General features: G+C 46.8%; 1 protein-coding gene and 1 non-coding gene across 2 annotated transcripts in view; one reads left to right on the forward strand and one right to left on the reverse strand.

Annotated features, from left to right (window-relative positions):
* The first annotated feature begins 4,508 nt into the window (after positions 1 to 4,508).
* On the forward strand, positions 4,509 to 4,580 carry TRNAE-UUC (transfer RNA glutamic acid (anticodon UUC)). The gene has a single exon. It is a non-coding gene; the product is annotated as a tRNA-Glu (tRNA).
* Positions 4,581 to 5,348: 768 nt separating this feature from the next.
* MTRR (5-methyltetrahydrofolate-homocysteine methyltransferase reductase) overlaps positions 5,349 to 25,860 on the reverse strand; it is a 32,909-nt gene continuing 12,397 nt past the window's right edge. The window contains exons 6-15 of the mRNA XM_068990596.1: positions 22,976 to 23,098; positions 21,014 to 21,167; positions 19,263 to 19,351; positions 16,650 to 16,830; positions 14,361 to 14,403; positions 13,608 to 13,794; positions 11,029 to 11,147; positions 9,748 to 9,840; positions 9,451 to 9,633; positions 5,349 to 6,868 (exon numbers count right to left, since the gene is read on the reverse strand). Of these exons, the coding sequence (XP_068846697.1) occupies positions 6,727 to 6,868; positions 9,451 to 9,633; positions 9,748 to 9,840; positions 11,029 to 11,147; positions 13,608 to 13,794; positions 14,361 to 14,403; positions 16,650 to 16,830; positions 19,263 to 19,351; positions 21,014 to 21,167; positions 22,976 to 23,098 (1,314 nt within the window). The 3' untranslated portion in view covers positions 5,349 to 6,726. The remainder of the gene's footprint in view (positions 6,869 to 9,450; positions 9,634 to 9,747; positions 9,841 to 11,028; positions 11,148 to 13,607; positions 13,795 to 14,360; positions 14,404 to 16,649; positions 16,831 to 19,262; positions 19,352 to 21,013; positions 21,168 to 22,975; positions 23,099 to 25,860) is intronic.

The raw sequence follows: 25,860 nt of genomic DNA on the forward strand, positions 1-25,860 counted from the left end.
TCTGGGGATCTAACACACAACATGGTGACTATAGTTAACAGTGCAGCACTGGATACTTGAAATGGAGTAAATCTTAAACTTTCTCATCACACACACTGGAACATGGTAACAATGTGAGGCAATAAATGTGATAATTAACCCGATTGTGGTAATCACGTCACAAAGTCTACACAGACCAAATCATTATATTGTACATTTTAATTATATACAATTTTGCTTGTTAATTGGGCTTCCCAGGTGGTTCAGTGGTAAAGAGTCTGCTTGCCAGTGCAAGAGAATCAGGACATGGGTTCAGTCCCTGGGTAGGAAGACTCCCTGAAGGAGGAAATGGCAAGCCAGTCCAGTATTCTTGCCTAGAAAAGTCCATGGACAGAGGAACTTGGCGGGCTACAGTCCATGGGGTCATAAAGAGTCAGACATGACTGAAGCAACTTAGCATGCATACATGCCAGTTTTCTTGCCTGGAAAATTCCATGAACAGGGGAGCCTGGTAGGCTGCAGTCCATGGGGTTGAAGAGTTGGATAAGACTGAGCTACATGCATGCACACTGTTAATTTTACCTCAAAAAAAGCTGGAAAAAAAACTTAACTAACATTTGCTTTACTGGTTTTCTCTATTGCACTTTTTTTTTTTCTATTTCATTGGCATCTTCTTTTATCTTCACTGTGTTCTTCCATATGCTTGTCATTTAATGTACTGGTCCTTTTCCAACTTCCCGGTATTTAAGCTTAGATCATTGATTTTTAAGCTTCTTTAATTTGATCAGAATTTAGACACAACAGTTTCCCCCAGAACACTGGTTTAGTTGCAAACTTCAAATTTTGAAACGTCTTGTCTTCATCAAAATATTTTATAATTTCCTTATGATTTTTTTTTCTTGAGTCATAGGTTATTTTGTGTTCCTTATTTTCCAAACATTCGGAGGTTATTCTGGTTTCATTTAGCTATTTTTAGTTTAATTCTTAGAAAACCTATTGTACAGCTCCCATCTTTTTGAAAGTTGGTGTATTCTGGTATATATTCAATGTAAGCTGGAAGGTATGTTCTATTCTGAAGTTGTTGGTGTTGGTGTTTTATATATGTCCATCAGCTCCTATTGTGTTAAAAGTTCTTTAAACACTTACAATTTTGTCTGCTTGTTCTTTGTGTGCTATGTCAACTTTCCCAACTGTGATTTTGGATTTGCCTTTTTCTTTGAGTTTTTGCTTTCCATCAATACATTGAGTTGGCGAAAAAGTTCGTTCAGGTTTCTCCACAGCCTCTAATAGCCAAATCCCAAAAGAACTTTCTGGCCAACACAGTTATTTTTATGCTCTCTTATTAAGTGCAAGCATATTTAGGATTTTCATGTCTTTCTCATCAATTCACTCTAATCACTACAAAAATATCCATCCCCTGCAATATTTCTTGAAGCCTCCTTAATTTTAATAATTTTTATTTATTTTTGGCTATGTTGGGCCTTCATTGCTGCGCAGGCTTTTCTCTAGTTGTGATGAAAGTGAGTCACTCAGTCGTCCCTAGACTATACAGTCCATGGAATTCTCCAGACCAGAACACTGGAGTGGGTAGCCTTTCCCTTCTCCAGGGAATCTTCTCAACCCAGAGATCGAACCCAGGTCTCCCACATTGCAGGTGGATTCTTTACCAGCTGAGCCACAAGGGAAGCCCAAGAACACTGGAGTGGGTAGCCTTTCCCTTCTCCAGGGGATCTTTCCGACCCAGGAATCGAAACCAGGTCTCCTGCACTGCAGGCGGATTCTGTACCAACTGAGCCACAAGGGAAGCCTTGTTGTGGTGAGTGGCGGCCACTCTCTAGTAGGGTGGGGGCTTCTCATTGCTCTCACTTCTCGTTGCAGCTCCCAGGCTCTAGCACACAGGCTCAGCAGTTGTGGCACACGGGCTGTTTCCCCCGGGTGTGTGGGATCTTCCCAGACCAGACTGAACTGGAGTCTCCTGCATTGGCAGGCAGATACTTTACCACGGGGTCACCACAGAAGCCCTTCTGAAGCCTGCTTTTATGCTAATTAAACTACACTCCCTTTCGTTTCCATGGTATTTTGTTGTCGGTCAGTTGCTCAGTCATGCCCGACTCTTTACAACCCCATGGACTGCAGGATGCCAGGCTTCCCTGTCCTTCACCATCTTCCGGATTTTGCTCAAGCTCATGTCCATTGACTCAATGATGCCATCTAACCATCTCCTCTTCTTTGGCCCCCTTCTCCTCCTGCCCTTAAGCTTTTCCAGCATCAGGGTCTTTGCAGATGAGTTGGCTCTTCACATCAGATGGCCAAAGTATTGGAGCTTCAGCTTCAGCATCAATCCTTCTAATGAGTATTCAGGATTGGTTTCCTTCAGGATTGACTGGTTTGATCTCCTTGCAGTCCAAGGGTCTCTTGAGAGTCTTTTCCAGCACCAATGTTCAAAAGCATCAATTCTTTGGTGCTCAGCCTTCTTTATGGTCCAACTCTCACATCCATACATGACTACTGGAAAAACCATAGCTTTGACTGTACGGACCTTTGTCAGCAAAGCGATGTCTCTGCTTTTCAATATGCTAAGTTTGTCATAGCTTGCCTTTCAAGGAGCAAGTGTCTACAGTGATTTTGGAGCCCAAGAAAATAAAATCCTGTCACTGCTTCCACTTTCCCCCATCTATTTGCCATGAAGTGATGGGACCAGATGCCATGATGTTAGTTTTTTGAATAGAGTTTTAAGCCAGCTTTTTATTTTTTAATTGAAGGATAATTGCTTTACAGAATTTTGTTGTTTTCTGTCAAACATCAACATGAATCAACCACAGGTGTACATATGTCCCCTCCTTCTTGAACCTCCCTCCCATCTCCCTCTCCATCCCACCCCTCCAGGTTGATTTATTTGCAAGGAAGCAATGGAGAAACAGACATAGAGAACAGACTTATGGACACACGGAGAGGCGAGGAGAGGGTGAGATGTATGGAGAGAGTACCATGGAAACTTACATTACCATATGTAAAACAGACAGCCAATGGTAATTTGCTGTGTGTCTCAGGGAACTCAAACAGGGGCTCTACAGAGCCAGCTTTTTCACTCTTCTCTTCCACCCTTATCAAGAGGCGCCTTAGTTCCTCTTCCCATAACCTTTATTATCTTCTCAGACATCATAATTGATATTCATTCATCCATTTATGGCTCTCCTCAGTAAGAATCCAAGTTCTGAAAAGAGAGGCTTTTATCTATTTTCTTCACTGCTGTTGCCACAGTACTTCAGGACCATTGCGAAGCAGGCACTGGGAATACCTGTGAAACGGATGAAATTTCCCTCTGGGTATTGCTTTGGCTGCAACTCATGTGTATGTTTGGCACTTTGGAAGAAATCAGTCCTAAATATTCTGTAAACCACTTTCATTTCCTATGCCACAAGTCATTGCATGGGTTTAAAAATTCTTCAGTGTGGCTTCAGTGGGCTGATATAGTTGCTTCTTAACTCTGTCAAGACCAGCGAACAATGCCTTATCCCACACCATCTGTTGTCTCCCTTTATGGCCTAGGTCATGGTCAATTTTAAAACTGTCTCAAGCATCTGAAACCAGTGTGGGTTGCAGATGCCTGGATGCAGCTCACACGTCATCTAGGTTGCCAGCTGTGAAGTGCACATTCCCACATTTTTTTAACCTGACAGTTTATGACTAAGTAGATTATGTCCCAGTATTACGGTGTCTGGAATTCAGTTTAGACTACTCCAGCGCAGACAGAGGTGTTACAGAGAGTGAGGAACTCTCTGGGTGCAGTCAGCATTCCAATGAGGAAAACCATACAGCTGATGGCTGCCTCAAGCTCTTCTACTAATTTCATCACTGATCAGCCTTGTATCACCGAAAATAATGGGTCCAACAGTAGCTTCTTACAATGACAGGTTAGAAAGGGGCTCTTACTGAACACCTAGTGGTACTAAGATATGATGGAGTTTGACTATATTAATCAGAGGTACTTCCCACTGCTACACAGACAAGGTCAAAAAAGACAACCAGCAAGACTCTTGGGGTAGCGCCTGAGGCGTAACCGCAGAACAGCACTGTGTCCAGGCACTGGGCTGGGGGTGGGGGTGGGGTGCAGTTCATGATGCTGAGAGGAGCAAAAGTCTGCCCTTGTCTTACTCACATCCACCTTGATGTGAAACTTTTTATGCAAGATGTAGCCGGACCACCTAGAGAGACAGAGCTGGAACTTCATTAAGCTTACAGGCCTGGCTGTAGGAAGCGTTGTGCCTGACTGCTAATAAAAAAAGAAAACTTCAACAGCTGTGTGTGCTGCAGAATCTGGCCTGGGATCTAGTTTTACCCTCATCTGCTGGCAAGGCTGTGAGGGAGCAGCTGATTAACTCTCATCTGAACCTGGTAACTCACAACCTAACAGAAATTACCCTGATCTTGGGCACCAACCACACGCCTCAGGCCAGGATCTGAGGACACAATGAACACTCTTCAGGTTCTGTTTAGGGATCTGTCAGTTGGGCGGTCATGTATAGGCTTCCCACATGGTCTAGCGGTCAGGACTCCTGGCTTTCACCCAGGCGGCCTGGGTTCGACTCCCGGGATGGGAACGTGGTAACACTTAAGACTTCCCTGGTGGCTCGACTGTAAAGCGTGTGTCTACAATGCAGGAGACCCGGGTTCGATCCCTGGGTTGGGAAGATCTGCTAGAGAAGGAAATGGCAATCCACTCCAGTACTATTGCCTGGAAAATCCCATGGACAGAGGAGCCTGGTAGGCTACAGTCCATGGGGTCGCAAAGAGTCAGACATGACTGGGTGATTTCACTCTCACAGGCTTCCCTAGTGACTCAGACAGTAAAGGATCCGCCTTCACTGCAGGAGACCCAGGTTTGATTCCTGGGTTGGGAAGATCCCTTGGAGAAGGGAATAGCAACCCTTTCCAGTATTGTTGCCTGGATAATTTCATGGACAGAGGACCCTGGCATCCTACAGTCCAAGGGGTCACAGTGAGTTGGACATGACTGAGCCACTAACATGAACACAACAACATGGATGGGCAGCACTGGCACAGGGACCTAAGTTCTCAGCCGTATTTTCTAGTTAGAATGGTCAACAAGGAATATCGTTCTTTGTCCCTTTTCATGTTTTCACCTTAAGTCTATTCTGGCTGACATATATCAACACATGCACATAATTTTGCTTGATATGTTTTCTTATGCCTTGTAAGTTTTTCCAGAAGTATTTCTATTGTAAAAGACATGAAATATGTACGGTTAGAGATTGTAACAAACTGCTTTGAAGTCTTAAGAAATCTTAAGAGTATACACAGTATTATTTTAGATATTTATTTTTCAAAATGACCAGAACCCTGTGACAGGTAGAGATTTTTTAAATGCCAATCTCTTTAATTAAAAAAACAATATATACCAGAGACTAAGAGAACAAATTTCCATGCCCCTTTTATACTTTGGTTCCTGTTCTGACAATACTAAAAGAGAATGGGTCAGTGGGAATTGTCTTAGTCCAGTAGTCCATTTGAGCTGCTCTAACAAGGTATCGTGGGTAGCTTATAAACAGCAGAAATCTTTCAGTTCTGCAAGCCAGAAGTTCAGACCAGGTGCCACTGTTGTTCGGTTCTGGTGAAGGCCTCAAGGTTGCGGACGCCAACTTCTCGCTGTGTCTTCACAGGGCAGGAGGAGCAGGGAGCCCTGTGGGGCGTCTTGAAACAAGGGCACTGATCCCATTCCTAAGAGCGCCACCATCATGACCTTGTCACCCCACAAAGGCCCAGCTCCTGGTACCATCATATCAGAGGTGAGGATTCAAACATATGAATCAGGAGGCAGGGGGAAAGCTGGAGGACATAAATATTCAGACGATGGTAGGAATTTATTAAATACAAGGGTATTAAGGAGGCATTTTAAGCCCAGGTTACAATCACAGAAATAACAATAAATTATGTGGGAAAATCTAAAAGTACACCAAAAGGGGCAGAAATCAAAAGATGGGAAATGAATCTATAATCTGAATGCAAATTTCTTTAAATTCTGGAACTGTGATTTTAAGAAAAAATAACCATGCGAAGTATAAGTAAGTCATATGCCAGAGTGGAATTTCAAAATATAGGTTGTATTCCAGCATCATGAAAAGAATCACTATAAGCATTACCTTAAAATGTTTTTATCAGAAATATAGTTTTGGTAATAAACCATCTGATAAAATTATATATAAACATGTAATCAGATATACTATACATATATAATTTTAATACACTCATATGAATACTCTTTATGGTATATTTTGTATAAAATAAAATTTAATTTTAGATTATTAAAAAAACTGGCAACAAGTTCACAAGACCTGACCACCTACCAGGTCAGCTCCCACGCTCACATTCTGCGCTGAGAAGCCCTCACATGCACCAACAGAGAATCCCAGTGAGCTGGTCGACGTCCCTGCAAAAATTCTCCAGGATGTGGAGGTAGCCTGGGAGGTGCTGGTGGAGGAGTCAGGGCCGCCTTTCCGCTCAGGGTGGTTTGGGGAGAGGGGAGGTATGGAGGTATGGAAACCTGAATTGAAAGTTTCCTGTATAGTTAAAACAGTTCACAACCCACCCCACCTCCTCCAAGAAATGTTGGAAAAAAAAATTTTTTTAAATTTAAACGTTGAAAGTCCCAAGCTTCAAGTCAAGTTTCATGTTAGTACTTTCAGCCAAAAAAAAACTTTAGTTCTCTTCTTTTGCTTTCTAGGTTTATCACCAAATATCCTGAAGATACCGCTTTTCTTCTTTTAAAGTGGCCAACGTTTTCATTGCCTCTAGTTTTTCAGCTCCAGTCTCTCTGCTTATTATTTCCACAAGGGCATCGTGGACATCCTTGGCCATATTCTTGGCATCTCTAGAGAAAAATGAGTAACAGCATTCTGTTTAACAACAGGAACTGTGTACTAAATCCTCCTGCATTCACGAATCTCAGGCTGGGCCTGCATCACCACACTGCAAACCCCCTCCATCTCTCTGGAAAGTGACCCTGAGGTCTCCAGGCACTGGTCACCACCACACCCCCCAGCCCAAGGCCAGGCCTTTGCCCAGGGACCACCAGCACATGCAACGCTGACCAGCCCATTCACAGCTTTAAGTCTTTCAACGGGCTCTGAGCTCCAGGAGCAGCCGAAATCTTGACGCGCCTGAGGACCTCACGCGCTGGGCCCTCCTTGCCTCTGCCCTCCCTCCACTCTCAAGGTATTCCTGGGGCAAGGAGCTCCCCTGAGAGTCTAAGCCTGCATACCTGGCAGGCACACGGGCACACAGTTATTAACAGGCACATCACTGAGAACTTGCTGAGGGCTGCCTTGGTGCAGTTCCACGGCCCAGCTCTTTCACTGCAGGCCGGGCGAGGCCCCACGCAACCCCCGCTGCGCCGTGAGCACTGCTTCCCTGGCTCTCCCACAGGGAGTGGGCGGCTGGGGCAGAGGGCACCTCGCCCACCTCCCGTCTCCAGACACATGCACGGGCCAAAGTGCCGGCAGGCACTGTGATGTCTGCGGTGTGAGTAACTGCCAGACAGGACTCCACTGTGCTGGAAGCTGAACTCACCCTGCCCCTTCCAGAGAGATTCCTTGAGAAAGCCGTAATGGCTGCTCCAACATCCTGCTCCTGCTCAAGCATGCCAAGAGCACCCCAAGGCCATCCCCCTGCCCTTCCTCAAGTCCGGGGCTCCAGCCGCCACATCTCCTGGGCCCTGCGTCGTCTTCTTACTTGATTCTCAGCAGCAAAGGCTCCCCCTTGAGACAGTGTCCCCTGAGCCGAGGGACAAGCTCGCATTTTCCTCGGTGGCTGTCCTCCTCAAGGTCCCCTTTGTTTAGTCCACACTAGAGGCCAAGGGGCGTTCAGTCTGAGCCCTCATCTCAGACCAGCTTGAGTGCTATCAACCTCACTTCACGGATGTGAAAGAATGAAGCACCAGTGATGGTGAAGGGTTACTTCTGGGCTAACATTTTCAGATCTCAAGTACCAGTTATTCATATACTTGTACATGTATGTTTGTACATGGACTTCGCCTCCATTACTGTAGGGCTGCACTTAAAACTTCAGCCTAAATCTGACAGCACTCCCCTCTGCAAACAGAAGGAAGACCAAATACTTCACTAGAAGCTACATGAAAACATAAACCAACACAACATCCAGGAGCTCGGTCGTTTCTGACCTAAAGCAGCTTCTTCTATCTGAGGCGTCGTTAATGGGTCGTGAAATCAACTTAGGAGCCAAAGTCAGCTTTCTTTAAAAATGATACAACAAACAAATAGACGTTATCAGAGAGTAAGTCCAAAAAGTAAGTTCTGTTTTATAAACCTTTTCAATTATATTTATATGTACTCCAGGTCATTATGCCAATATTTCTTTTTCTGTGTCAGTTTTAGCAATCAAAAAAACCCAACCTGGTAACTTAACGGAACATTTTAAATGCCAGGAAGGGAAGTGTTAGGATAAAAAAAAATAAGTGTAGTTTCTCATTTCAAAACTCCTTTTTATTTAGCAAACATTTTGAGTTCCATTAAAACAGTTCCTAAATTTTTTTTTCCCTATGGCAATCTTGGGTTTCTATAATGGATCTTGTCTCAAAAAGTAGATGAAACGTAAGAATGACTGCTGGCGTATGTCAACTTTGACATTACAAATTATGTCTTAAGAAAAAAATCCTAAATTCACATTCTCAGTGAAAAGTGAAAATGAAAGTTGCTCGGTCTGTGTCTGACTCTTTGGCAACCCCATGAGCTACACAGTCCATGGAATTCTAAAGGCCAGAATACTGGAGTGGGTAGCCTTTCCTTTCTCCAGGGGATCCTCCCAACCCAGCAATTGAACCCAGGTCTCCAGCATGGCAGGCAGATTAATTACCAGCTGAGCCACAAAGAAAGCCCAAGAATACTGGAGTGGGTAGCCTATCCCATCTCCAGAGGATCTTCCTGACCCAGGAATCAAACCGGGGTCTCCTGCATTGCAGGAGATTCTTTACCAACTGAGCTTGAGGGAAACCATTCTCAGAGTCAAAACCAAAGCTGTTTTCCTAGGTTGACTGCACAAATCACACGTTTAGTATTCACTGATCAAAATCAATTAAACAATGAATTAGACATAGCAAAAACAAACACAGAAACCTAATTTAAAATAGCACAGAGCAGTTCACAACGCACAAGTTAATTTTCTTTCGGGATCTTAGTTCCCCAACCGGGGACTGAACCTATGCCCCCTGCAGTGGAAGTGTGGACCCAGGGAAGGCTACATGAGTTAATTTTCACTCTGTTTTCCTGATAACAACTTCCTGGCTATGGAGGGTACGTAAAAATAGTTTTAGAACTTATATTTCTATCCCTGTACTTGAGAATCAAATCTCCCACCCATACAGGTCCGGGTCGTTAACCAATGGGCCCCTGGATTCTTTAATGAACACCACCGACTCTCCCCACCCCCTGCACTCACCCACACACGTAGATGTAACCGCTCTCCCGGAGGAGGGCCCCCACCACCGGCTTGCTGTGACGCTGGAGGCTGTCTTGCACATATCTGGCTGGGCCTTCCTCCTCCCCGACAGCAGCATCTCTTGAGAAGGAGACTTCCAAGTGAGTGAGCACTCCACACTTAAGGAAGTGTCTGAGCTCGTCTCTGAAACACAATACGTAAGGAGTCACTGGAAGATTTGTAATTTCAAGTTGGAGAAGCCTGAGATGACACCTGTAGAGCATGGCAGAGCCTTACAACACGAGGGCTGTCAAGTACCTGAACAAATAATCCCTCTCCTTGTGTCGGCAGCCAAAGAACAGCCACGTGGCTCCAAAGCGGCCCCCTGCGTGTCGTTCCCGGAGCTTCTCTCTAAGGGGACAAGAAAGCTGAGGTCTGGCAGAAAGAACAGGTAGCAGCAGTCTCTCTCTCTTCTTGCCTCTCCAGGTAGGTCTATAAAACCCAACTCTGCAGTCAAAGTCCGTTTACTGACTTTACACTTCACTGTCCACAGGGTGAGTCGCCCACTCCAGGGCACACTAGAGAAAGTAAGTATACCTCTGGGCTGAGACATCTATGACCTTTATATGACATCTCCAGAGCAGAGGTAATTCAAATGACCACACTGTGAAACCTCGACTAATTTCTACACTAAATACTAGCAACAATCTTATGACTAAAAACTCTCTTAGTGTACTAGAGAAGTGGCACAGGGCTTTAAAAGGCAGAACAGTCAGCTGCACAATTTTCAGACGTGATTGACACGTCCCACTTTTTTGTTTTCTTAACAACAACAAAAAAGAAAACTACACAAAAATTTTGTCCGAAACATATCACTCCACTACCTGGGGAACATTACGTAAGAATTGCTATTTTACACATAGGGAGAGAAGCACAATTTTATTTGTATCAAATAATTATGCCCTGATATGAAGATACATGAACTAATATTATTCTACTGAAAATTACTGGTGTTAGGGGTTTGACTTTGAAATGCTGGGTGTAATTGGGTCTTTGTGATGACCCAGTTAAGGAATAGATGGATGCTGGGAAACGCTGAGGGCAGGAGAAGGGGGCAACAGAAGATGAGGTGGTTGGGTGGCATCACTGACACAACGGACATGAGTTTGAGCAAACTCGAGGAGAGAGTGAAGGACAGGGAGGCCTGGCGTGCCGCAGCCCATGGGGTTACGGAGAATCGGACACGGCTGAGCCACTGAACAACAGCAACAAAGGAACAGATGGGGCAGCTGCACGTCAGCACAGCATGCAGATGTGCTTGAAATCTGTCCCCAGCACACACACTACAATCTACAGTACAGGGCTGGGCGGTGGGGGAGTAAACACCACAGTAAAAATGCAAGTTCCAGCACAAACCAAAATCTCCAGACGATATATTCACTTTTCCCACAGTGACAAGCTATGCTAAGCTATCACACATTTCACAATAATTTTTTAAAATAAAAATTTTACAACTGAAGTCCAATGTCCTAAAAACCCCAGAAGAAACAAAAAAAACGCTCTATTATACTCCTAGCCAGGTCCACGAGGGATACAAACCTGTGTTGCAGAAAGCCAATGAAGGGGGCCACGCCCGCTCCTGGACCCACCATTATGATGGGGACTGAAGGGTCATTTGGTAAGTGGAAAGAGTTTGTTGTTCGAGGAGAAATGGATATCTGAAACATTAAGGCAATGCTCATTAAGTCTGAAAAAAACAGAACCTGAACAAAAGCATATAACCAAGGTGCTGTCTGCCGAGATAATCAGAAAGTGAAATTTCCCCTTAATTTCATCACTTCCCCTTTCCCTTAGAAGCATCTCAAAATTAAGTAGCAGCATTAAATCTTATTGAAACCACAAGCACATCTGTCAACACAGAGAAATAAACAAGTCTGTCTTGTAAATTTTTTTCTTTCTAAATCAAAAGTACTTTTAAAATGACAGGGCTATTTCCGAGGTAGAACACTGAATAAATAAATAAATAATGAGTTATTTTTCTAGGCCCAAAGTAGTGGGCACCCCATCATATGCATCATGAAGAAATGCACACACAAGATGAAGACATGGTCCTTCGCATCAGGACATAAAGGGGCGATGCAGACGAACGCCAAGATGGGGTGAAGGGCTTAAGCGGAAACTAGGCAAGCGAGCGAGAAATGAAGGGGCTGCCCTAAGGATGCCAGGGCACCTCGTGGCCTCTGCTCCTGTGCATCCAGGCTTTGCTGCAAAGCTAGACTAATAAAGGAGACACCGATAAAAATCTTTCTGCTACAATTTCAAAAGGGTTTTCTTCTAAACCATGTGCCAGGGACACTTACAAGGAATCAGCTTGTTAACGTACTTGACTCTCAGTTTCACTCTGCCATATGCTTCAGTTACACTGAGTGATATTAACTTAAGAATGACAGGAATCGTCCCTACATTGCATACAGATATAATCGTATATATTTTAGCCTTTAATTCAAGGGAAGCTGTCCGAAGTTCATCCACAGGATGGATACAGTACTTTTTAAATGGAGAACTGGCAGAGTTGCGTCAAATGACTATTCCAGTTTTGGAGTGAAGCTGTGATGGATATTACATTAGCCTTATTCAATTGATTCATCCACCTAACAATTTTACTGAAGGTACTCAATATGACAAGCACTTAGGATGGAGAAATGAGCAAACCAAATCTATGTCAATGGGATGCATATTCTACTGTGTGAAAAAGACAAAAAACATTCATTCATCTACAGAAAGACAGATAATAAGTAAGTCCCATGAAGCAGAATAAAACTGCTGAAGAAACCACACTCCCATGTTCCAGGGACGGCGAGGAGACGGGAGAGTACTAGTCGGCTCCTGCTGCTCACGGGACGCTCACCCTGTCTCGGCTCAGGACGCCAGCTCTGCACCATGACCTCCTTCACCTGCATCCAAAGCCAAGGAGCAACCCTGACCTGAGTCATCCCATTCGAGGTCAGACGGGAAGATGAGAGAGGCAAGCCGAGCAACTCCATCGGGCGCGGAGCTCCTGCTGAGACCTGGCACAAGCCTGGCCACTTGCCTTTCCCTGCGAGCCTGGTTACGTGGCCCAGCCACTCAGGAGCGGGAGGGGACGTCTACTCCCTGGGGGCAGGGGCATCTGTGAACCACAGGACCACCTACCAGTTGGGGTCGGTGCGTGGTGGATGGATCGTGGACAAAAATATGGTATTACACGGCAAGATGAAACTTAAGTAGTTATGAATTACATCCTTTCTATCTGTACCTCCAGGGCCTCAAAACTAGGCAGTCAATAAAAATCTGTTAAAATGGGGAAGGAAGACGAGGAAAAGGATAGGAGGAAAGAAAGAAAGACTATGTGAGAGGCACCCACATTTGGTGTTTGTAATACAGGTGTTTCAATATGCCATTTTTAACTTTCTGGAGATCTGCTATTTTTATGAGACCATGAAGTGGCACGATACTTGCGTGTCAGTACTATTACTATAGTATTTCTTTCCAAAAGAGAAGTTTCTTGGTTCTCAAAATTTTGTGGATGTAAGGAAACACATGTGGTAAAACACCTGTTCCAGGGAGCAGACTGGGAAAACACCAAGTTCAAGGGCAATTTTAGGCCCCAGTCTTAAGCTCTCTCAGGTATATATCAGAAGTCTTAATTCCCCCAAGGGCTGTCAACTTTTTAATTTCAGTAACTTAGAACAACCGAACCAGGAGTAAGACATTACAAATGTCTCATTTTTCAAAACCACGGAAAAGACTTCATGATAAAGACTCAACTTCTTTTTTCGATTTCAACCATTCTTATGGGTGAGGAGGGAGAATGTAATTGTTCCCTTTGCATACGGTCTCAAATGAGATTTTTGACAAGTGTGAATCAAAATACAAAACACAAAAGGCCTTCTGTTTACGAACATGATGAGCAAGGAGCAAAGACTGTACTGTATACAATTCACACTTTACGCATTGAGGAAACACATGGACTATTTGATACTAAGTGAAAATTATGTTCTAACTTTCCAAAAGACTAAAGCTCAAGTGTGGCATAGAGTTTCCTTTGAATGGTTTATTGGTAGCGAACTACGCAGGGGGCATTTTCCAACTAAGCAATGAATGCTTCCAACATCACCAAAACTGCACTCTCCTCATACCTTGGGAGCCAGGGCTTTCTTGCCATCTGCATGGTTTGTACACGTGTACGGCTGAAGAATTGATTCAACCAAGGTGGCCAGCCAGCCCGTGCACACGCCTCTCCGAAGAACCACCTCCGTGGTGTTAGACAAAAACTCCACGATGTTAAAAATGAAATGAAGCTTCCCTGGGTGAAATAGACTTGAGCTGCAAAGACAGAGAGGCGAGTTTTTAAACTCCGCATCAGGACTAACACATACGGGCCAGACCAGGCCTTCTTTTACTGCACTGGGGGGTATTTCTGAGCGGGCACTAGTCACCTTCTCACTCTTCAGAGAACAGCTCTGCTGTTTACTGCAAAGTCAGCCCTGCCCCCAGCGTCCTGATTATCACTCAGGACAGTTTCTGGTTACCTGTGTGCCCCCAAGACTAGATGAGATTTATACAGAACCCCTCCCTCTCCTCTTCCTCCTCCACCCCCAGCAAGGCGGCCAGGCACACCAATAAGGCCACAGGGGGAGGACTTGGAGACTCACTAAGCGGGGACATGGTTCTGGACCACAATAGCCATAGAAGATGCCATGCCCTACGAACTCTGGGAGGACAGGAGGCCAAGCCTGCTTCTCTTCACTCCTTATCACATCTGCTACCGTCTTCCACAAATCTGGTAAGTTTTCAGTAAATGGACCTGTAGCTAGCAAGGATTTGAAAGTCGGAGTTTCATTGTATTTTAGGGGAAAGACGCTATGTATTACGTTAATAAGCATCAGTACCTTGCACACGAGTATAGTCTGGGTTGGAGCTTAGGAAGATGTTCTAGAAAAAAGCAAAAACAGGCAACTATTAATTCACTCCTACTGAAAATAAAGTATATGTATACATGTAAACTACATGTAAAGGTCTGACTTCTAAGTGTTCTCTTATTTAGAATATTCAAAACAACTGTTGCTTCAGTTTTCATCATACTTTTAAGTACCTATACATTCACTGTGGGTAAGCAGACCATTACTAGATGCCACTTCCAAATCTTAAAGACCAAACAGAATCCGTTTCCTTAATGTGAAGTCAGTATTTCTACCTAAAGGCTGTTTGGTTTTTTAAAACCAGCAAACAGGATTAAGAGTAAGGTCCGCAAATGTTTTCTGGGGTGTCTCCAGAGTTTTCAGACTTGAAATAAAATCGTGACTCAAAGATGATTAGACTGTGGAAAATACATAGGCTAAAAATATTTTTCTTTCTTGTATTTATAGGGTTATAACAAAAAACTGGAGTGTAACGGTGGACATTCTTAAATCAAGTTACCCAGAAATCCAGTGATTTCAAGACACATAGGTACTCTTTCAAAAGGAGACTAAGAGTCAATATTTGAATTGTCCACTAATAAAACTCTGGAAATTTTTGTGTTCAGTAGGTTATCATTTTGATAGTTATTTAGCAAAAATTTGGAAAGCCCTTTCTGAAATGTTTTACAGTTGCAATGTCAGAATAAGATTTAAGAGAGGGCTCAACACAAACCCCTAGGTGTACTAAGTTTTCTCATAGAAATTAGGAAATAATTGAAGTTTCTCTAAGTCTCAATTATAGAAACTTCTAGTTTATAAGCTAAAGCGTCGATATTTTGGTCACCTGATGTGAAGAGCCAACTCATTAGAAAAGACCCTGATGTTGGGAAAGCTTGAAGGCAGGAGGAGAAGGGGATGACAGAGGATGAGATGGTTGGATGGCATCAGCATCTCAATGGACCTGAGTCTGGGTAAACTCTGGGAGGTGGTGATGGACAGGGAGGCCTGGCGTGCTGCAGTCCATGGGGTCGCAGAGTTGGACACGACTGAGGGACTGAACTGAACTGAACTATTAGCTCAAAAGAAAGACGGTAAGAGTGTTCATTTGAACAGGAAAATGGGAAGAGCAGCCTCACCACGTGGAGGAGGACAGAGAACACTAAGAAGTAAAACCAGAAGGCAAGCCTGACTTGTCACGGAGCCTGACTTGTCAAGCAGTGCCCTTCACTGTACTCACCATCAGAAGGGGCCTTGCTGGCCTAACAGCACAAAGCACAGTACACGTTTTCCTGTCACTATTTGTCACTCCAGGAAAACAGACAGGAGATGACAAAAGTGCAAGCATAGAAAGTATTAGATAACAAAGGTTTTAAAATCCTATAAACACTTACAGTCACCATCCCTGGTAAACATCTCCAAGTCGGGACACCAGGTCCTTAAAGGAAGATCTGAAACTCTCTTCTGCTGGAGTACAAGGACCAGAAGACATGATCGGGGCAAAAACCAGGGTGACCTTCCATCTGGATGCCTGTCTCCCCAAGTCCACACTCGGAGGCACTGAGTAAAGCCACTGTTTATGCGGGGCCAGCACGAGGAGACCCTTGGGCTCTTGAACCAGAATCTGGACCTGTCCAGGCGGGACACTTCTGAATCCTGCTCAGAGGGCACACTTCATCACACTCCATCAATTATCACTATCGTTGAAAAAGATACTTTTCTTGGAAAGTTCATTTTTAGATAAAATTTGGCTAAGTGCTTTCTGAAAAACAGATTCTAGGCTAAAGGCTGAGCGAAAAAAGAGAATTATAACTGATTCTATTAATGGAGAAAAAGACTCTGCTGCTGGGAAAGATTAAGGGCAGGAGAAGGGGACAATGGAGTATGAGATGGTTGGACGGCATCACTGACTCAATGGACATGAATCTGAGCAAACTCCAGGAGACAGTGAAGGACAGGGAAGCCTGGTGTGCTGCAGTCCATGGGGCTGCAAAGAGTCAGACACCTCTTAGCGACTGAATGCCAACAATGATACTGAGAGAGCAGATGACAGTGGCAACGGCAGGAAAGAAAACTGGAAAAGCAACAAAACAAAACAAAACGGGAGAGATTCTCTGGCCTCAGGAAGGCAGTTCAGCTGGCTAAGGCCCCAGGAAGCCCAGCTGTGACACGCTTGCTTGCTGACCAGTATGGAGACGTGCCCCCACAGGCCTGCAGGAACTCGAGGTGTCCTTAGCACAGAGGGGCTGCCCGGGGAGGGGGGCTGTGACGGCGGTCACTCACCGAGCAGGAGGCCGAGCGGAGGCTGGCAGGACGGGAAGGCCCGCAGCAGGTCGGACAGGCAGGCGCTGGCGTCCCTGACGAAGCGGGAGTAGTCGGCCGCCCCCTGCCGGCTGCACAGCTCCTGCAGCCGCCGCCTCTCCACACTGTCGCCGGTGTGGTCCGCGAGGGCGCGCAGGAATGCCTGTGGCCGAGAAACCAACAAGTCACCACGCGCTCTGTGGTCACAGCGTCAGAATGCGGGGTTGGTGTCCACCTGGGATGTGCCCAACTATAAAGAAAAAGGGAGTGTGGCCACCAGGAGTGTGGCCGGGAGAAGGGCATTTTGTTTCATATTTGCTCTGATGGCAGCCTGTCGAAGTGGGAAGACCCACTTTTATTTTCTGGTCACCTTCCCTGTATCTTAAACTGACCTAATCAGTCATAAGTATGGTCTCAAATTACATGACAGGTATATGTGAGTAAGCAGGAAGTCAAGTCTCCCAAGCGAACTTTTTTTTTTAATATTTATTTATGCAGCATCTAGTTCCCCGGGCATGTGGGATTTAGTTCCCTGACCAGGGATCGAACCCAGGGCCCCTGCATTGGGAGCCCAGAGTCTTAGCCACCAGACCACCAAGAAGTCCCTCATTAACCAAACGTTTTTATCTCAGGACACAATACCTGTTCCTGTCTTAGCTGATGACTACAACCTGGATTTCGACACTTTTTTGACCACCATTAAGGGCTTTTTCTGACAGGCACTGGGTACAAGAGGACACCTAACTTGCCCAAAAGGCTTCACAGGAGAGAGGGAGCAACAACGCTACCTGCGACGGGAGTGGGCACCACGACATCTACGGCCCCTGCACCCGCAGGCCCGGACGCCCTTGACGGGGACGGCGAGCGCACATCCCCGCGGGGCCGCGGGTCTCCACTGACTAGCCAAGAATCCCTGCCCAACCTACCCAGAGACCCACCAGCTACAGGAGCTTACCAAGAACACTTCCAGCCAAACTTTCTCAAGTCAACACACCCTCCTAAATTACAGGCTAAACCAGTAGCATATTTCTCGCTTTACACTTAACAGAAAATTCACAGTACTAACAAAGGAAATACTGTATTATGTAGAGAACAAGTTGACAAACATGACTAAAACTTAAATTCTAAATATTTTTAACACAGTAGTTGTACTGCAAGGAATTTATTTTTAAAAGAAAATTCAGACAGGTGTATACAGATGCAAACAGAAGGCTGACCTAAGTGGATTTTTAATAGCGAAAAACTGGAAACAATGGACTGTCCTTAAATCAACCATTATTGCATCTTTTAGTAAGATCTCCAGTATGTTTCCATGTTGGGATATGCAAACTCATGATTTCCTTTATTAAAATAAGGCAGGTTACAGAACAGCGTATATACTAGCAACACAAATCCAAATGTCAACTGCCCTGTGACAGTGGCTCAGTCGAGCCTGACTCTACAACTCCACAGACCACAGCCCGCCGGGCTCCTCTGTCCTTGGGACTCTCCAGGCAGAACTGGAGCGGGTTGCCCCTTCCTTCTCCAGGGGATCTTCCCGACCCAGGGACTGAACCCAGACCTCCTGCTTTGCAGGCAGATTCTCTACTGAGCCACCACGGGAAGCCCTGTTAACTGCAGGGGTCTAATTACAAAGCACTTTTGCTTCCCCAATTACTTTTGTGTCCAGACTTTTTACAAGTGTACTGCTTTCGCCATAAGCAAAAATACATTTTAAAATATATACACTGTGAAATTAACAGAAATGGTAAAGTTGAACAAAAATTGTGAAATTATGCAGGAAATTTTCATCACGGTGCCTCATAAATTTACTCAAATTATACCTAGGACTAAGTCTCTCTATTGAGTTCACTTCCCGAAGACACCAAATGCAGTCAGCACCTCAATAAAACAGAGAATGAGCACTGCAGCGTGGACAGTGTAGCGTAATCACGCTTTTATTCATCGGCAATACAAGTTCGGTAAAACAGCTTGCGAAGTGCACCCGCTAACAGCCACTAACAGGGCCCGAAAAGCAGCGGCAACGCTGGCGTGGCGCTGACACCCAGCGGACCTCCCCCTCCAAACCCGTCTCGACGGCAATGCGACCCGCGCCTTTCCCTCGAGAATCCTGACGCAATAAAAAATGCGACCCGCGCCTTTCCCGCGAGAATCCTGACGCAATAAATTAACCGCCGACTCTCACACGAAAAGGGGTCCCAACCTGACATGAGTGACAGGTGAGGGAAAGCCCCACTCCCCAAGCCTCCTGGCAACCAGAGAAAACGCGTCCGTGCACAGCTGGGAAACCCATGTCATCGAGGGCCACTTTCATCGCTGGTTGCCGCGCAACATCGAGTTAACAGCTAGTAAAACAAGATTAAGGAAAAGCCCTATTTAAAATTCTCGTTTCAAAAGAAAAGGTAACATTTCAATACAAGAGCAATTTAAAAATATTTGTCCATGACGTCACAGAGAGACAGCATGGCTTGGGAACTATTCTGAACACAGGCTATGAAGACCACATTTTCTAGGCCTTCAAATGATTTAATAAGCTCTTTAGAGAGATAAGCATATTTTTAAGTAGGTACCAAAAGTACTTTAAAAAAACAGTACCTTCTTGGGAACGGCTCGTATTTCGAGGCACCAGGTGAGAAGGAACTGGAGAGAACACCTCTCAGGTACGTGCTGGGGCAAGGCTGCGCCTGTCCAGGGAGACGGGGACAAGTTCACAACACAGAAAATAGAGATGTTTCCAACCCCTAGAAACACTAACAGCTGTAATCTTTTACATTATAGTGCTATCAAAGTACAATATGACTTTGGCCAACATTTATTCAGTCAAAAGATTTCCTCAGCAAAAATGTGAAAGAAAAATCCACTTTACAAAAACAATTTTATTAATTCAACAGTATTACTGAATCAGCCATACCTATGAAATCTAGGTTTACCAAACAAAAGGAAGGGAAATTATCTAACACCAAGGAACAAAAAAGCCCAGGAATCGAACTGGGGTCTCCTGCATTGCAGGTGGATTCTTTACCGACCAAGCTATCAGGGAAGCCCCTTCAAAAGATGGCAGTGGCCCCAAAACACTACCTGTCTTCCTCAGAAAGAATTTTAGAGCTGCCTGAGCTCTAGTTCCAGACTGTAAGGAAATCACTGAAAAATAATTTCCTTTAATCATGGAAAAAGCAACTATTTTCATGTATTAAATAAGCAATAACAAATAGGCCATGAGACACAAACATAAAACAACTACCTCTTTTTTTGGCCAAATCGTGCAGTTTGTGGGATGTTCTCCCACCAGGAATTAAACCTGGGCCCCAGACCTGAAAGCCTGGAGTCCTAACCACCAGGGAACTCCCAACAAAAAGCAGTTTTTAAAACAGATTCATATAGTATAGCTTTTCTGCACGACAACTCTAGTGTGCTGAGAAACAAGGCAGTGCTGACTGAAAAGAAGCAAGCTGAACACTGGCTCAGCTGACCATCCCGCTGCACCGAGACCACACTTACCCTGACACACCGGCTCAGCTGACCATCCCGCTGCACCGAGACCACACTTACCCTGACACACCGGCTCAGCTGACCATCCCGCTGCACCGAGACCACACTTACCCTGACACACCGGCTCAGCTGACCATCCCGCTGCACTGAGACCACACTTACCCTGACACACCGGCTCAGCTGACCATCCCGCTGCTCTGAGACCACACTTACCCTGACACACCGGCTCAGCTGACCATCCCGCTGCACCGAGACCACACTTACCCTGACACACCGGCTCAGCTGACCATCCCGCTGCACCGAGACCACACTTACCCTGACACACCGGCTCAGCTGACCATCCCGCTGCACTGAGACCACACTTACCCTGACACACCGGCTCAGCTGACCATCCCGCTGCTCTGAGACCACACTTACCCTGACACACTGGCTCAGCTGACCATCCCGCTGCACCGAGACCACAGTTACCCTGACACACCGGCTCAGCTGACCATCCCGCTGCACCGAGACCACAGTTACCCTGACACACTGGCTCAGCTAACCATCCTGCTGCTCTGAGACCACAGTTACACCATCTTTGTGCTTCCCCGTTTGCTGTAAGCTTGCTGATGTCTAGAGTTCTGGAAAAGCTGATTCTTCAACTTCATTTTTAATGTCTGTAAGCATCCAATAAGCACAAACTCTATCACCACCTCATTCAGGATAACTGACTCACCCAGGGCACCTGCGGTGGACACTAAGGACTCCCACCCAAGACCAGCGAGCGCCTGTGTCCCGCCCCCAGGCACCCGTGCAGACTCGCCCTGTCACCCCCGTGTCCCCAGGGATGTCCGGAGCAATAAGACACAGGGCTGCACCTTTCTTCCTCGTGTCTGCCTTAATCGTCATGGCGACACGGTGCTCTCTCCTGTCTGTGAGCTGCAGTCTCTGCAGCAGGAACTGCACTTCAGAGTCGCTGTTGGGACAGATCACGTTGAAGGCATCTCCAGGCTGGTAGGAAAAATCTGTTTTCTAGAGAAGAACCGACATGAAATAAAAAAATGCCACATGAGTTAAGAGTTTTAGCTGTGGGGCAACCAACACAGTTTTTCTTAGCAATTAGAATTATTTTGTTTCTAACAAGTAAGACCAATTAACTAAACAAGCATACTTTTATTAGAGCTATTTTTTAAAAAGAAATTCTGTAATTATATAATGTTTTGCTTTATATATATATAAGTATTCACAGACTAGAAATTAAGACCTGCCTCTTCTGGAGATTAAGCTGTCCTAGTAAGTAGTGTTTTTAATAATCCATGTAAAAACCCTCTCTTGAAAGCATAACACACACTTTAGGAGCAAAGAAACGCCTCTTCAGTGGTCTTTCCTTACTCCTTTCCTTCAGAGACGAACGAGGTAGGGGAGGCCGCTTTTCTCCCTTTAGTGACGTGCAACGTTAAAGCGCCTGGCTCGGTCCTGGCTGTGCACAAACCCGGGCTCCACGTGGAGCCCTCTCCCACAGCAGGTGTACGCACTCTGCATAGAGTGGGGTGGCGGTGTGAAGGGCTCTGGGAACGGGTCTCTGACCACACATGCTCACACCCCTAGCCTGTGAGGGACACAGACCGGACCCACCAGTATGCCAAACCTCACCTCTTTATGACAAAAGTGTGTAACAGAAGTGAAATGCTTTCACATATACAGGATATTTAACAATGGGGATAAAAATGTTCAAAAAAAAATGCAATTACTCAATAGTATGAGAGTCCCTTGGATTGCAAGGAGATCAAACCAGTCAATCTGAAAGGAACTCAACCCTGAATATTCACTTGCAAGGACTGATGCTAAAGCTCCAATACTTTGGCCACCTGATATGAAGAGTCGACTCATTGGAAAAGACCTGGATGCTAAGAAAGATCAAAGGCAAAAGGAGAAGGGGCCAGCAGAGGATGAAATGGCTAAAGAGCATCACGAACCAACTCAATGGACATGGTTTGATCAAACTCCAGGAGACAGTGAAGGACAGGGAAGCCTGGCACACTGCAGTCCATGGGGTCGCAGAGTCAGACACGGCTCAGCGACTGAACAGAACAATAGTATGTAAGCAAAACAATCTAGTTTTGATGCCTGCCGTATTTCTTTTTTTCTATTAGAAATTCAACTAAACCTCCACCAACAGCCCTGACACACTCTCTTCTGAAAGTCCAGCCCACTGAGCTCCATGGGACCCTCATCCAGCGCTGAACTGCACGACTGTGAGGAGGTCTAGTCACGGCTTCCCACCTGAGGCCAACGGCTGGGGCAGGGGCTGGGGGAGGCTTACAGATGGGGCTCCGAGAGCCAGCACAGATACCCCCTAAAACTGTGGGCAAAATGCTTATACATAATCATTATTCTGAAGAGGGGGTCCATGATTTCTCCCAGATTCTTAAGGAACAAGGACTGCCACTCTGAGAAGTGACCGTCACAGGATGAGCTAGCCTGGGCTTGACTTCCCTGGCCGCTGACCTCAGCTTCCTTGCCTGGGGCTCCTATATGCCAGTGCTGTGCTGATTCCATTATTCTTTTGTGGCTTAATGAGTAAGGCAGCAAAACTACTCTCTCCAAGTGGAATCACCTCCAGACACTCCTCATTTCAGCCCCTCCTTGAAGTGAAAAGAAAACAAGGATGAGACGGAGAGACAAACTGACGGGTGAGGGATACACACGACAGGCCAGGTGGCTGGCCGCTGTCCAGACGCCGCGTCCTCCTCCGGCGCACCTGGGTGAGAACACACCACGGGCGAGCCTCCGCACCGACTGGCAGCATCATGTGCTCAGAAACACATTCTGGAACTTACCGAGATGTCCAACTCTATCAGAAGAGTGGTTTTTACGGCATCATTTGCAGTCAGCTGAACTGCCTTTGAAATTGGAACGTGAAACACTGGATCTGCTGAACTCACAGATGCGTGGCTTTCCTCCTTGAGAAAGAAACGTGATAAAGTGCTATGAAACGCGATTTTCAACTGTACTTACTCACTGCTTCACTTAGCAGTAAAGTCAGAGCTACAGGATCTCTCAACATTCCCTGATGAGATTTCAGAATTCTTCTCTAAGATAAATGGCTACAAACAGGCCTCTTGGTCTTTCAGAAGAGAAGCTCATCTATATTTTAAACTCCTTTTCTACTAGACTTTAAAATTTCTGAGATTTTATGGAAAACATCAGATACTAGCACTTTCCATGGAAAAGTCTAACAGTCTTCCTAATGAACTATGCAAAAAGTGTGTGTGCCCATTTCAGAAGGAGATTCTAAAGGAGTAACAGATGTTTACGGCCGGAAGCTGCCTGCACAGACGGTGACAAGAGCCCTCAGAGCAGCGGGCGGTGCTGTTCCGCAGAGCTTTCTGGACGGCGGGGATGCTCCATGACCTCACTGGCCGATACCTGACCCCTGAGCCCTGAGCCCTGGAAACATGGCTGGTGTGACTCAAGAACCGAATTCTTAATTTTCATTAATTAATAGTAGCCACACAAAGATAAAATTAGACAAAACAGGCCTTGGGAAACTAGAAAGAAACCCAAATCTTGGTCCTGCCTCACCAGATTCATAACTTGATGCTTCTAAGTTCTAATAAAAATAGAAACTTACATCTCGGAAAGTGCTGGTCAGTTAGCTGTGGATGAGTGGCTGCATGGGAAGGCCGTGGAAGCCCAGGGCTGAGGGTCTGAGAGTTGTAGTGATGGGGACATAGCCTTCGGCAAGGCTGCCAACAGCACTCACAGTGGGGCCCCAGACCCTCGCCAGCACCTCCGAGGATCCTCTGAGCACTCAAGGTCACACCTCCGTCTAGAGGCCGCCCATAGCCAACGACATCAACAACTGTAAAGGCCCAGCCCCTGTGCACAACCCAGGACAACCTTGAAGGCCTGCAGCTCAGCTTCTCCTGTGCCCTCTCCGGCTCTTGCCCCCTGACATCCCGAGGTGAGGAGGAGGCCCCGAAGACCATCTCACAGTGATTCCCGGGAACCCAGCCTGGGACAGCCAGGGTCAGAGTGGCCCGAGAAAGTCGCTAAAATGGGCGTGTGGCGCTGGAGGGCTGCCCCGGCCGGCAGTGAGAGCACACCTGGGGACACATGCTCAGGAACGAGGAGGGTGCGGCACGGATCAGCCACTGGGACTGGAGGCCTATGGCTAAGCTTCACCGACACTTTTGGAAAAAATGCAAAGAGCCAAGAATAATGAGGCAGCAACTAAAATCTACCAGTGAAAGCCAGAGGACACTCTCAGTAGCTTACACATGAGCACTCACCTGCTGCAGCCTGAGGGCAGAGACAGCCAGGGAAGGCTCGGCAGGGAAGAATGGGAGAGGGACACCTGGGTGAGCGTCTTCAGTCCTGAGATGAGCCCTGGCGCCCGAGGAAGGGGCTGCTCCTTCCGTAAGGGCAAGAGCTCCCTTCTCGCATTAAGACAACGCAGGGACTCCACCCCGCACCCTATCTCTCCTCCTGGCTGCTGGACCAATAACTACAGTTATGAAGCAACAGGCCTGGCTGCCCGTGCGCTGGGCCAGCTCCAAAGAAGGCAGGACAGCACCATGCATCAGCAGAACACGTGTGCCCCAGACAGGAGGCCGAGGTCCCGGGCCAGGCGGGGCAGGACACAGGTCTGGACGAAGGGCTTTCTAACTGGGATGTTCGCCCAGGACTCAGGCTTTCCTCACCCTGGCAGAGCCCCAGAGATGACGTAAACACACGGCCAGCAGGGCGACTAGAGCAAAGGAAAAGCAAAGTGGGGCAGAGATGCCAAGACGTTTGAAGATGGGGTTGAAAAGCTCGGAGAAGGGGGCCGACCAGAGAGGACAAAGCCATGCAAGGCCACCCACCAGCCGACAGATGCTCCCTGGAGCACCCAGAGACCACCTCACGGCCAAGGCCCACAGGACCGCACTGGTCGGGGCAGCAGCAGCGAGCTCGCCCACTGACCAGTGCTCACAGAGCAGGCGCCCCCACCCCCGGCACCAAGAACTGAGGGAGGTGGGAGCACCTGGCCAGGAACGCGGGGGAGGGGTGTGCACAAGGACCACAGTGAGTAGAAAAGCTGGGGGGCGGCAGAGGGCCCAACTCCCAGAAATAACGAGAATGCTGGCACATGGCTTCCAGAGGCTCAAAATGAATGGGCAGCCGGCAAGGGCACTGGACCAGTCCTCACGAGGAAAAGAAACCAAGACGCTATGAGTGGGAAGCTGTCCAATGAAAGCTCGAGAGCCCCGTCCAGCTGCTGGACCTGGGTCAGCTGGTCAGAGTCTTGGCATCTCTGCCCCACTTCGTCATCCCCATGACGGCAGGAGCAGGCAGGCCCCAGGAGGAGCGACTCCGCGAGGCACAGAGACTGCACTCGCCGATGCTGCCCCCAGGGGTAAACGAGCACTGGACTCAGGGACGGCGGGGAGAGGGCAGGTGCAGCTGGGGGCCCACACAGCCCCGAGGTCTGCGGCCGGAGGTGACTGGAGTCCAGGGGTAAACGAGCACTGGACTCAGGGACGGCGGGGAGAGGGCAGGTGCAGCTGGGGGCCCACACAGCCCCGAGGTCTGCGGCCAGGGGTGGCCGGAGTCCTGGCTCAAGTCTGGCTCAAAGGGCCCAGCCAGTGGCTCACCTGGCGGTTAGGAGTGAAATCCTGGCCTGTGGGCTACGAGCCATCACAGTGGGGAGGGTCAAGAAGAAGCCTCTGAACCTGACACC

This window comes from Capricornis sumatraensis, chromosome 18, assembly GCF_032405125.1.
Source record: "Capricornis sumatraensis isolate serow.1 chromosome 18, serow.2, whole genome shotgun sequence".
NCBI lineage: Eukaryota > Metazoa > Chordata > Mammalia > Artiodactyla > Bovidae > Capricornis > Capricornis sumatraensis.